This window comes from Apus apus, chromosome 15 (assembly GCF_020740795.1).
Source record: "Apus apus isolate bApuApu2 chromosome 15, bApuApu2.pri.cur, whole genome shotgun sequence".
In the NCBI taxonomy this organism is placed as follows: Eukaryota; Metazoa; Chordata; class Aves; order Apodiformes; family Apodidae; genus Apus; species Apus apus.
The window spans coordinates 1,042,220-1,055,348 of NC_067296.1; the positions used below are offsets into that span (position 1 = coordinate 1,042,220).

Here is a 13,129-nt window from a genome sequence, read left to right on the forward strand (position 1 = left end):
TGAAATCATTAAAGCCAGCTTGTGGCTGCTACACAGAGGTGCTGAATACAAAATGTTTTAAAGCATCACCTGTTTATTGTAACAAAAAAGCATGACAGGTCAGCAGGTTGAGGAAGGGTTTGCTTTGTCTGTAAGAATAACAGGGGAGCTGTTTTCACCAGCATTGAAACATCTTGTCAAGGATAGTGAGGACCATTGTTCTTGTGATCTGTACAATGAGTTCTTTTGGGCTCTTGTTCAAAATGCTACAGTGAAATTAATTACAGGACAGAATATGTTTTTAATCTGGAAAGCCAGTTTTTTTAATGCCTAGTAAATTAGGAGCTGCCCCTAATCTTATTAAAAGTAGTGTCACCACTAGAGTACTGATTTTTTACTTCTACTGACATCACAGCAACAAATACTGTGAAGTGGTTAAAATGGTATTTTATTTGGGGAAAAAAATGCATTATTCTTCTTTGTTGGGAAGCTCTTCCTCTGATTCCTCCCATCTAAAAACATTGTTTTCTGTAAAACTGCAGAGTTGAGTTCTGGAAAGCCTTTGCCAGCTGGACTTGGACTGAAACATGATTTTTATTTTTAAACCTATGAGCACAGCCCTTCCAGGAGGTTTATTTACATGTTACTTTTCCTTTCTGTATGCTCGTGACAACAGCATGCTGAACAGGCTGATGATGCAGATGTGGTATTTGAAGTTCCTGTGCTTTTTTATATATTTATTTACTCCTGTCAGTGAGTTCTTAGAGCAGAGGAAATGTGTGTGCTTTAGGTTGAGAAAGGGATTTTCCCCCTTCCTGCCTTCAGGGAAGTGAATGGTGTCCTTTCCACTCCCCATGACTGATCTGTTCCCATCCATTGTGCAACACCCATTAACAGTATTTCAGAGCAGCTAATGAGTAAGTGCAGTACTAGCCTTAAAGCAGTTAGACTCACTTCTAGTTCCCAGGGACATCAAAGATTTGGAGACACAGAACATGGCTCTGCTTTGTTGTCTTCAGGAGATTTTAAGATGTTCATGGTTGTCAGGAAGATACCAAAACGCTGTTGGGCACATCACACCGGCAGGTGGCCTGTCCGTGGCTGGAAACATGGCACAGAGCGTTAGAAAGGGTGACAGACATTCACTAGGTGTGTCCTTCCATCATGTGCCTGAGGAACAGGAGCACACAAAGGCTTGTTTGTATTTCCAGCAGTAGGCTGGGGAGAGCCCAGCAGCAGCTTTGTTCCCCGATGCTTTTGTGTAACCAGATTACACACCTCATTCTTCTGCTGGTCTGGATTCTCACCCTGCATTTCTCTAATTTAAGACTTAATCCAATTACACAAAGTACTAGAAACCATTGTCTGCCTGCATAGGTCATATTGTGTCTTCTATTAATAAACTTCTCCTCTGTATGGAAATGAATAATTTAGTGCAAGATGTTGCTTTTAGTCTGATTTAGGCTTTGCTTCCCACGCAGCCGTCTCCTTCAGCTCTACTGTTTCCAAACTAGTTTTGTACAGAGAGGATGTGGTGAGTACTAACCTACCAACTGCACTAAGGGCTGTAGTCCTGTAATGGTAAGAGTTACCAGGTGGGAATGTTTTACAGCCTTAGAATATCTTTTTCTTAGCTTAATAGGCATAGTGTTGTTGTTTTAGTAATGTGTAGAAGTTAGAAGGCAGCTGTTGCAAAGAGGAAGACAATGGAATCTCTGATCTCTCCATGGTTAATAGCTGTGATAGGTTGCCTGAGGAGTGTGCTGCAGTTGTTCTTCACCTTTGCCAAGACTGGCAAATATATCATTTTAAAAAAAAGTGTCTGTGGCTACAGTGTCACTGAGAAAAGGGAAAAACCTGACCTGGGTACTCTGCATCTCCTCCCCCTTGCAGCCAAGTAGCCATGGCAATTTTCTTTGCCTTGAGTGAAGCAGGACCTGAGTGTCCTTAAGCTGAATGTTTTTTGGGATGTTTGTAGCCCTCTTCTAGGACAGACATAGAATCATAGAATCATTAAGGTTGGAAGGGATGTTAAAGATCATATAGTTCCAACCCTCCCTGCCATGAGCAGGGACACCTACCACTAGACCAGGTTGCACAAAACCTCGTCCAACCTGGCCTTAAAAACCTCCAGGAATGAGGCATCAGCAACCTCCCTGGGCAACCCATTCCAGTTCCTCACCACCCTTAGAGTGAAGAATTTCTTCCTAATATCTAACATAAATCTCTCTCAATTTAAAACCATCACCCCTTGTCCTATCACTGTCTTCTCTGATGAAAAGCCCCTCCCCAGCTTTTCTGTAGCCCCTTTCAAGTACTGGAAGGTACTCTAAGGTCTCCCTGGAGCCTTCTCTTCTCCAGGCTGACCAGCTCCAATTTTCATAGCCTGTCTTCATAGCAGAGCTGCTCCAAGGACTTTTGACAAGCCTGAGCAGAACGTGAGCAAAAGGCACCTTACTGCTCTGTGTTCTGCCAGATTTGACTTAAAAAAACAAAACAAAACAAAAAAACCCCACAAAAACCACCAAAATTGAAGGGATTTTGAAAGGGATTTTCTTTATTTTCAGTCTTCAAATTAAATCAATTCTCAGTTTTTCCAGGGAATTAATTTTGAACTTTGAGCAGCTTCACATTAGGAGTAAAACTCATCTGGTAATGCCAAAAAAGCAGCTTAGTAAATTAGTCTTGAAAAGCACTGGTAATAAGAATTCTCATCGTTAATCATTCCCGCTGTGAAGCAAATTATTTACTTCAGACTTTAAAAGTTATTAAAGTTTAAGCTCTGGATCACACTCTGACTTGGAGCTGAGGGAGCGTGGCTGGAATTTGCACTGCTGCAGTCTGGCACCCAGGTACCTCTGTTTGCTGCCTGGGAGACTCAGGAGCTCAAGGCCTCAGCACCTGTGGATCTTGGATGCCTCATTCCCTCACTGAGGAATATTTTTCCATAATATGGGAAGTTTCCTGTGGCACTTGTTGGTGACACTGTCATTGCTTCCCTTTCTGCCCAAAGACAGAGGGTGACAATCAGAGATGCCCCCTGGACGTGTGCCCATCTCTTCCCATAACCAATCCCACAGTAAATTTACACTTTGACATTCATAGTTGGGTCTGGCTTTTCTTCCTCAATTTAAGAGTAATTCTAAGATGTTAAGGCCAATTAGGGTAATGTCCCAGTCTAGTCTGACCTTCTGCAAATCTTCAGCAAGGGAAACCTCCCAGCAGTTCCTGATTGTGTTTAATTGCAGATATTTTAAAGCTGCTTTTGGTTTGTGTCTTATCGCCTTGAAGTGTCTGAGCCTTTGTGGTTCTCACTCACCTCATTTTCTCAAGTGTAGGGCTCTGGCTAGAAGCAGTGATTCCTAGGAGCTGGGACCATAAGGCACACAGCAAAACTCACTGGGTTTTCAGAGGTGTGGTCAATAGCACTGGTGGCTTTTCTCTGGCCTCTTCTCTGTTCTTCTTCTCAACCCTGACCTGAGACTGTATCTTAATGGTATGGCTAAAGCAAGGCAGAGCCTCTGCCACTGCGTGTGCACTGGCAGTGCTTACCTCCCATCCCCAGGAAGAGATCCTATGGCTGCAGAGCCAGTTGCTTTGGCAGCTGTCGTGGGACAGTGAACCCAGCCCTGCACTCCCACTTATAGGTTTCCATGAGATCATCAGCTCACTGGACCTGGGACAGGACAGAGGGATGAGAGAAGCACTCTTTGATAGCAGTTCATCATCAAGTCAGCCAATCTGTAACAAGGAGTTGCACCCAAAATCTCAGTTGGGCTTTGTTTCTGGCAGTGGCAATTGTATCTTGTCTGAGATCACAGAAGAGAGTTGAGATCCCTCTTGATTGGCACTGATGGTGGAACACTAATACTTAGATATAGTGTTCAGAAAGGAGAGGGTAGATGAAGGTTGTGTTAGAGGATGCAGGTGGATGTTAAGGGAAGCTTGTTGATTTGACTTGGCTCTAACTAATGTCAGTGAATAACTGAGATTCCCCTTAGACTGAAATCCCAGGCCTAAATAAGACATATATGTTGTATCTGTGATTGTGTGAGTGCCTGGGATGGTGATCAGAGTGGCTACAAGGCCAGGAGACAGAAGAAGAGGAGGAAGCTTCAGCTGCCTTATGTCAGTTTGACAAAGGTGGCTGTGGGGCATGACACCAACACTCCATTTTACCCACAAACTTCTATGGACCAACAAGTTAGGGAGCCCCAGGGAGGAGTCAGAATTACTGACATGATTCTGAGAAGGACAGAGAAATGTGTTCAAAAGTGTCTTCAAAGAGCTGCTCTGTGATGGGAACCATAATGTTAATGTACTCCAGGTCAACATCCTTGGGGAAAAAAAACAAACAAAGACCCAAATAATAGAAAACTTCACTGGTTTTGCACTCAGTGTTCAAAACAAGAACTGCATAGAAATGGAGAAGCTTATTGAAGATAAGAAGAGAGCAAGTGCCCACCATCTATCACAGCAGACATGTGAAATGGTGCAGGGAAGCCACCAGGAGGAAACAGAAGGACATGGAGGTTAATGAAAACAAAAAAGCATTTTCAAAAAGCTGGAAAAAATGGAAAAGGTTGTAAACTCTAGCAGGTTAAATATGTGAACAAAACAAAGCAGGCAAACGGGGATTTTGAAAGATGACTTACAAAAGAGGAAAAAAGTACTCATCCTGTTTCAAACCTACCAGAAATGGAACCTACCAGAGTTTGGAGAGTGCAAAGGCTGCTCGGGCTCTGAAAGGAGGACTCAGGGAAGATCTGGCCATAGCAGGAAAGCCAGATGTATTTATTTCTGCTTGAAGGTTTGCTATGGGGCAGCTCACAGAGCTCACTGTGCTGGAATGCTCTCTGTGGGGAGTCAGCAGAGGCCCTGCCTTAAGCCACAGTGCCTACTGCAGAGGCTGAAAAAAAGCTACAGAGATGCTTTTATATCAGGTTGTCAGTAGTGGATATATCAACCCAGGAGTTTTAAATGGGTTTAAGGCTGAAATAGTTGAGTTGTTAAGTGAGAGGCTGTGCTCCTCTGTCAAAACTGCCATGGCACCCAAGGCCTGCGCTGCTTCACCAGTAACACAAGTTTGAAAACAGATCCCAGAGTTCTGGGAATTCACTGACCTACTGTACCAGACAGACTGATAAAACTGGCAAGGAGTATAGTGGATTAATTACATGGATAAACACTGGGAAAGGATCAAGTGGCTTTTGTAAAAGGAAGAAGTCCTGTTCTGCAGAGCTGTTGGAATTCTTTGAAGGAGTCATTAACCATATAAATGAAGGCAATTCAGTTGATGCAGCCTACCTGTATTTCCAAAAGACAAGACCCCTTACCAAAAGGAGTACTAAGACATATCTCTTAAGGGACTTGGGTGGCCATGGGGTCAGAGGAGAGATCCTTTCATGGATGAAATGTTGATTAATACAGAAAAAAAGGCAAGCGGTTATTTTCACAGTTGTTTGAGATCACTAGAGGAGCACCTTGGAGATCTGTGCTGCTTCAATCTATTCTTAAATAATCTGGCAAAATGTAACGGAAGGTGCAGTGATAAACTTGATCTCCCTTTGGGTAAACTCAGTGTGATGCATATTGAAGAAATACATCCTGCAGGGGAATGTGAGATGGTGAGCTTAGAGCTGATGATAACCCAGAGGCAGGACCTTAACATTGCAAGAGATGAGTGGAAATGTCAACTCGGGGCTCCTGGCTTTCAGCAAAGCAAATCAATTTTTGTTTATCAGGAACAGAGAACAAAGTAACCTCATTGTGCTACTGTGTAAATCCACAGCACGCCCACGGGTGTTTGACAGACTGCCAGCCTCCTTGTCTCAGAAAGGACAGAGCACAACCAGGCAGTTGGGGAGAACATCAGCACGCTCAGAAAAAAGCTACTGTACCAGGACTGGCCAGATAGTCCAGAGCTCCAGAAAGGACACAGGAAGGGGAATTGCAGCAAGCTGTGGGTGATGGAAATGGGATCAGTTGTTCTCCGTCTTCCAAACCAAGGGCTGGGGGATCTCATGCAAAATCAGCAGATACAAGGTGGGGAACAAAGTGATTTTTCACCCCACAGGTTGTTAAGCTTTGGCTTTTCTGGTCACAGGGCAAGGCAGATGCCAGAGGCATAGGTAGCAGGGGATGACTGCCCAGTGTTGAGAAAGACCGAGTGAAGACCAAACCTCCAGTTCAGGAAGTCTCTTCCAACCTACAGATGTAGGACATTGAGAGAATTAAAGAAACCACAAGATGCAAGTGTTTGAGGAGAACCACTAGATGGTTGCTCTGTTTAATTTTTCCACAAGCAAACACTCTTACATTCAGCCTAAGAGGCTGTCTAGACCTTTGGTCAGGCCAGCTACAGCTGGTCTTCGTACCTCCTAATCCTTCCTTATCATTGCTCTTCTCATCCATGCCTCAAGGCAACTGCTGGCTGGTGGAGCGATGGTTCCCAGCCTCTGGAGCTGATCAGTAGTTGCTGCCTGTGCAGGACCCACACTCTGCTCTGCCTTCCCTGCCCCACACACGTGTGTCACCAGCCTGATGCTATGCACAGCCAGAGCCAGACTGCTTCTGCTCTTGAGCTCCCATTCACAGCAAGCTGTCTGCAACTGCTCTTTATTTTTTACCTACTGTACAAATAAGGGCAGGAGAAACAAATCTCTTTGGAGGAACCTCTGATGAAGTTTCCAGTCCCTAAGTGAAAATGAGATTTTATCAAACTTCTCAAAACACAGTTGCAGATCATCATCTTCTCCTGCATTCATCCCCTTTTTGTGCAGACTGCACATTTGTCAAAATCTGGCTGTCTCCTGACCACGTTTTTTCCACTTGCCTTGTCCTGTCACTGCTTCCCTGCACTATGGACCAGATCACTGTTCAGACCGTAGCTGGAGCTGGGGAGCTGCAGATTCTTGAATCTCCAGTGAAGCTGCAGTGTGTCAGATGGCCTGATGGGAGGGCAGAAACAAAGCATGCCAGGGGCTGAGAAGCAAAGACAAGTGTCTAGTATTCTCCAGCACTCCGTTTCTGCATAAGCAATGGGCAAAGACTAGGAGAGAACACACAGAGCTGTGGGTGGGCAGGGGTTATGGAGGCAGCAGGCAGAGGCAGGGCCACAGGGTGGTGCCAGGGAAGGCAGCTCAACAAGAAGGATGTGAAGAAAGCACCTTTGGCAAGGGCAGAGGGTGCAGCCTTGTGAAGCTGCCCTTCTCCCACTGAGTGCCCTGGAGCCCACTGTAACTGAGTTATCCTGCTCCGTGTTTGGAAGAGTAACAAGTCTTGTCATGAGGTAACTTTTTTTTTTTTTTTTTACCAGTTCAAGGTAGCATTTACAACTGTAGGTGGTTGTTGCCAACTTAAGCATGATACCTAAGCTCTGCCTGCCTCGTGCTGTCCTTTGGCTTTGGTACACGGGAGAGCTGTTTTGGAGAGAAGCAGGTAACAGGGAAGTCAGGTGCTGTAATCAGCTGATATCTGGGAGTGCTTTTGTCCTTGGCAATCATTGGTCAAGATACAAGCCCTAAAGCTACAGGGCAAAGTTTCAGAGAAAACAGAAAGTTCACTGGAAAATTGGACATTGAAGTACCTGCAGGGAAGCTAGGGGTAAAACTCAGTCTTATCTCTTCAGGTAATCTTGAAAAGGAGATCAGCATTGTGTTGCAATGAGTAGCTAAAAAAGTGAGTGTAGAGACTCTTATCTCAAGTGCAGTGTTTGCTCAGTGCTTTGCAGAGCTTGGGAAAAGCCTTCAAAAAATAAAAGGCTTTAACCAGAGGAAGCAGAAGAGGGAAGCTTCTTCCAGGAGGAGGATTTCCAGCTTGCCTGGGAACTAGCAAGACTAAAATGAAGAATCTTAAGGTCTAGGGCTTTGTCACCATACAGGGCAGAGTAAGAAGGCCGCAGATCGAGCATTTTCAGAAGTGCTACATGCTGAGATTTGTTAAATATGGGATTCCTCGAGTTGGTTTGGTTGGTCTTCAGTGGACATTCCCTGTGTTTGAATCACTGATGTGACTGAAGGAGTAGCAAGGTGAGTACCCTTCAGATGAGGCAGGTGTCTGGTGGTGACATGAAAACCCTTTTCTCAATAAACTCTTTCATTTCCCCAAATCACAGATTCCACAGTCTGCAAAGTCAAAGTGGGAGAGTGAGGATTGATTTTTAGTTCAAGGAAACTCTTTCCTTCCCTGCTAGAGAGCTAAGACCCAAGCTCAGCTTCGCAAAACAAAAGCCCAGGTGTATCAGTGTGAAGCAGGTTGTGGTGCTTGAACAAAAGCTCTGAAGAGAGGTGGGTGTTCCTGGTTCCAGGACTTTCAGTGCCTTGTCTAGTTCTACCTAGTTGGAAGTATGTTAGCAGTAAGTTTGAATGTAATTCCAGAACAGACACTGTATTGCTGACTTCTTTTAATATCATCAGCTCTTTTGTTGATTTCTGTGCTTTTCCCAGTGTTTGCTCAGTTTGGGTTTTGTGCTTCTGTTTGATAGTTGACCTTTTGCTGCTGCTTGTAAAACCCTTCCCAGCCCTCTGGAGGGGCAATTTCACGAGACATGAGTCAGTTCAACTGGCCTTGTGATCAGGGCAGGGTTATTTCTTCTGCCACCCCCTGCACATGCCTTGGCTCTGAGCCAGAATCAGCATTTGCCAGAGCTCTCTGTGAACTTCTTAACTCATTGACCTGGCAGAATAAGAAGGGAGGAGAGGAGCTGGGTATTTTCCTGCCAGGGCAGTGAGTTAAAGCTGTTTATGGAAGAGACCCACAAGTGCCAGTGTGGGCAGAGAGCCTGCTTTTAATGGCAACCAGCCACTTGGGAAGCTGAAATGCCCAGGAAAGTGCAGCTGGGGGTTGCAAGCTCTGGCTGCTTTGGCACTTGCTGGGCTCTTCATGAGTTTGCTGCTCTTCTCCAGCTCAGCCATGTGCGGTGCCACTGCCTCCCTCAACCTCCACCCAAAGGTGCCCATTCTGTTAAGGGACTCACTAACACCTTCGAGTGCTCCTAAAATGAGGGCCATGGCCACGTCCCACTGAAGTACAAAACAGGACTTGGCCCAGCCTGGCAGAGCAGCCCAGAGAGCCAAGAAGATAGGCAAGGGCAGAGCCAGGCAGTTTCCCAGAGGCTCAGGAGACAGAGGACGTGCCCTGGGCTTCCCACTGCACCCTTCCTGCAAGGACAGGCTCACTTCACCCAGGAACCAGTCATTCCCTGCCTGCACAGGATGCCTTGGCCCACAGTCTCCTCCTAAAGGAGCCAGGTGAGCATCAGGCTGGATAACCTCCCCTGCCTTATTCTCTTGCCTGCATCTAGTGCAGGCAGGACACTGCAGCTGTGGAGGAGCTCCAGCTTCTCCATGTGTGCAGCGCAGCAGCTGCCTGCAATGTAAGTCTCATCCCCTTTCTGAGGACCAGGGCAGTCAGAGGTGTCTTTTTATCTTTCAAAGCTAAGCTGGAGAAGGCTTCAGGCTACCTCAGGTGATTTGGCTGTGACAGCTTGCTCTTGTGTCCATGCTTCTGGGAGAAGGAGAGAGCCTTTTGGGCCCTCAGAAAGAAGTACAGCTGTGGGGGGAGGAGGATCTTTCACTACAAGAACTGAATCAGTCCAGCCCACAGCCAGCCTTGGGAGTGCCCAGAAAGGAGGGCTGAGATGCATTTCTGATGTGCTGCAAGCTGGGTATTCTGATTTGATCTAATAATTTTCAGGTTACTGGAAATTATTGAAAGTAAAAAAAACAAAAAACCACATAATTTGTGTAAACTCGTAAAAAGTATTTTTGAAGTTGTGGGTTCCTGTCTTCAGGCTGAACTGTGTGGATATTCCCTAAGCAGATAGTGATTTAACATTAAAAAAAAAGTCAGTGTTTTTTTTTTATAGTGTCTGTAAGTCAGAATGTGTATCTCCTTTGATTTCTGTAGGTGAGAGAAAGGGCTTATGGATGACATGGAGTACCCAGCCACACTGCCATCTCCACAGCTTTTCCAAAGTCTGTAATCATCCCAGAGCAGTGTTTGTCTAAAGGTGTTTGCAGCTATTTTAGTTAAACTTTGACAACTTTGTGGGCACTTCTGTGTTTGTCATTGTGAGCTTGTGGCTTCTGCACTGGACAAGGATTGGAGAGGTACCTGGAGGCCTCATGGTCCCCTTGCTCTGTTATGCAAGGCACAGTGCAAAAAGCCCTCAGTATTTTGTATGGGAAAATGCCTTCGTTTTGCTGGCAAATAATCATGAAACAGGTCATGAAGCTGCTCCACTGATACCAAGCTGGAAACCAGCATAACCTCCCATGTCTGTGCCAGCTGCTGGAGGACCCTATGGGTGTTTTACTGTCACATAACAAAAGTTGGCAGCAGGGACCAAAGGCACAGTGCTCACCCTTCCCTGGGGTGACAGGGCAGGGCTCATGGGCCAAGCTGCAGGGCACATTGATGCAGCAGTGTGGTCAGGGGCTGATGGACCCTTGGCCAAATGGCTGAGATGGGTCTGCAGTAGACAGGCAGAACAGGAGAGCAGATACATGTGGATCTGTACCTGTCTTTTTAGTGCTGTTGAAAGGAAAAGCTGCCCCCAGCTCCCCTGTGGATGGGTGCAACCTCCCAGGCAGCCAGTGACTGATCTGCAGAGCTTGGGTCTGGGTGCTATCCCAACCATCTGCCTGCCCTGTGTTGTGGTTCCCAAACTTCTCTGGTGCACCAGCCACAGTGGCTGCTCCAGCCTCTTGCACGTTGCTGTGTCCCCTCACATCAGCTGGTCTGCAGACAGGATGTTCCCAGGGCTGGAAGGCACACAGAAAAGAGACTTGTGGGCTGGTGGGTTGGAGGGAGAGAGATGCCAGCTGTGAGAATGGAGCAACGTTTGTGATGCCATGAACCCTGGTGATAGATGGACACATGCCACCCAGCCTCTGCTGTGGTGCAGTCATGGAATGAGGTCTTGGTCATGGGAAGACACAGTCCCAAACCTTTCACACATCTGTACAAAAGCAACCTGCTTTGGGCAGTGTTGGAGGGAGAACTGACAGGGTTGCAGATTGCAAGAGCTGTACTGAGCCACCAGCTGTGGGCACGGGGACAGTGCTAAAGTGTGGATGAGGCCCATGCTGCTGGCCCTCAGGGTTCCTGTAGTGCAAACAGCACACATAGCACTGATGCTCCTTCTTCTCTCTCTGCAGGAACATGATATTGAGACTGCTTTTGGAGTGGTCCATGTCACCATGCGGGGCACACCCAAGGGGAACAGACCTGTCATCCTCACATACCATGACATTGGCCTCAACCGTAAGCTCTTGCATTCCCAGGACCCTGGAGAAGTGTTTGTGGTGTTTGCTTTTAAGTGTGTGGACCAGTGAGACTGGCCTTGAGCTGAGATGGGACAGGTCAATCCATGGTAAAAAGTTAGGGGTCTGCAGGAGAAGAGAGCATGTGGTGTGCCCCTCAGTTTCAACAGCCCTTGAAAGGTGGGACCATGGTGGAAAAGTGGGAAGAGATCCAGCACCATGCTGTAGTGCTCTAGCTGACTTGTTGCACTCTGTGAAAGAGCTGCCATAAGGCATCTGCTCCCTGGACACTGAGCAGGTGAGCAAGTCCCTTTGGAAGGCTGCAGAAGCAGTGTGATGTTTACAGCAGGCTCAGTTGCTCTTTCCACGTCTTCCTATCCAATGTCCTGCTGTGCTCACACAGGAGCCCTTCAGGACACACTGTGAGTGCCCCAGTGCAAGTCCCTGTGCTGGCCATGTGGGCTGGGGTGCCCTTTGTCTCCCTGGCCTCCAGTCCTGGCAGTTCTGTGGTGAGGACTTGCTGCTGCACTGCCTTGGTGAGGCCCAGCAGTGTGTGCCATCAGCACCCCCTGCCCTGCAGGCTCAGGGGTTGTGGCCTCAGGCAGCTGTGTTTGGAGAGTGGATTGCAATACAACTTCAGGAGATGTCTCATTTCTTTCTCTTGTTGTTGTAGACAAATCCTGTTTTAATGCATTCTTTAACTTTGAAGACATGCAAGAGATCACTCAGCATTTTGCTGTGTGCCACGTGGATGCACCGGGCCAGCAGGAAGGAGCCCCTCCATTCCCATCTGGGTAAGAGCTCTGCAGAGACCCTTGTTCCAGATGTGTTCTGCACAGAGGTAGCACCCAGGTTAAGTGAACTGGGACTGCCAGGCTGAGTGTGGTGGGAGGCAGCTTTCAGGAGCAGAGGAAATAGGAAGATAAGGAGACTTCCCAAGGGGCATTCAGGGAACTCTTCTATTCCTGAGGATGGGTAACCAGCCTTCTGACTTGAGCATGAGCCCAGCACACTGTGGTCTAGTTGGTGTTCCTTGCTCTGTGTGCCCATCCTCCCACAGAACTCTGCCCAAACCACACAGCTCTGGGCTAGTCTTGCTCTGAGGGGTGGGATCCATGCAGCTGACTGGAATATGCAGTATCATTGGGAAAATCATCACCTATGCTCATGCCTGCCAGATGTTCCTTGTCTCTCCTACCTTGGGTGGAACTGGAAGGTAACTTCAGTTGAGCTGTGTTTGGAGGTGCTCTGATTTCAGTCCCTCTTGGTTTTCAGGTACCAGTATCCCAGTATGGATGAACTGGCTGAAATGCTGCCTGCTGTTGTGACACACCTCAAGTAAGTCTCTGAAGGGAAACTGGGGAAGTCAGCTGGATACAGCCCTTCCAGCACCTGCTTCTGGGCTCACATCAGATATACTCACTGTTTTGTCCCAAGAGGCCTGAGCATTTCCTAACCTGTGGAACCCTGTCTGGTTCTTACACTGGGAACACTGTCCAGCATGAGTCAAATTTATGGCTGCTGTATCATTGCTGGATTGTTTTGAAAATGAACCATAAGAGAGGAGCTGGATGCAGACAGGGGAAAGCCTTTGCATCTAGGGGTGCTTCAGCTGTGAGCTTCAGTTAGCCTTGCTGATTGTGCAATGCCTGTATTTCAGCCTGAAATGCTTCATCGGGATTGGACTGGGAGCTGGTGCTTACATCCTCAGCAGGTGTGCAGTAAGTATCTCCCATTTCCTTGTGACTGGCATGAGCTGTGGTCTTCACTGAGCAAGCAGTTTGTGGGGCACCAGCAAGATAGCAGTAATTACAGTAGGCCAGCAGGGAGCCGTGAAAGAGCTGCCTCACATCCAGATGGTTAAACTGGAGCAGCCAAGGCTG

General features: G+C 47.1%; 1 protein-coding gene across 2 annotated transcripts in view; it reads left to right on the plus strand.

Moving 5' to 3' along the window:
• The window catches only part of NDRG3 (NDRG family member 3), a 58,375-nt gene that overhangs the window by 33,324 nt on the left and 11,922 nt on the right, over positions 1-13,129 (plus strand). For both annotated transcript variants that reach the window (XM_051633523.1, XM_051633524.1), the window contains exons 4-7: positions 11,142-11,247; positions 11,920-12,040; positions 12,522-12,584; positions 12,907-12,967. In XM_051633523.1, the coding sequence (XP_051489483.1) occupies positions 11,142-11,247; positions 11,920-12,040; positions 12,522-12,584; positions 12,907-12,967 (351 nt within the window). The remainder of the gene's footprint in view (positions 1-11,141; positions 11,248-11,919; positions 12,041-12,521; positions 12,585-12,906; positions 12,968-13,129) is intronic.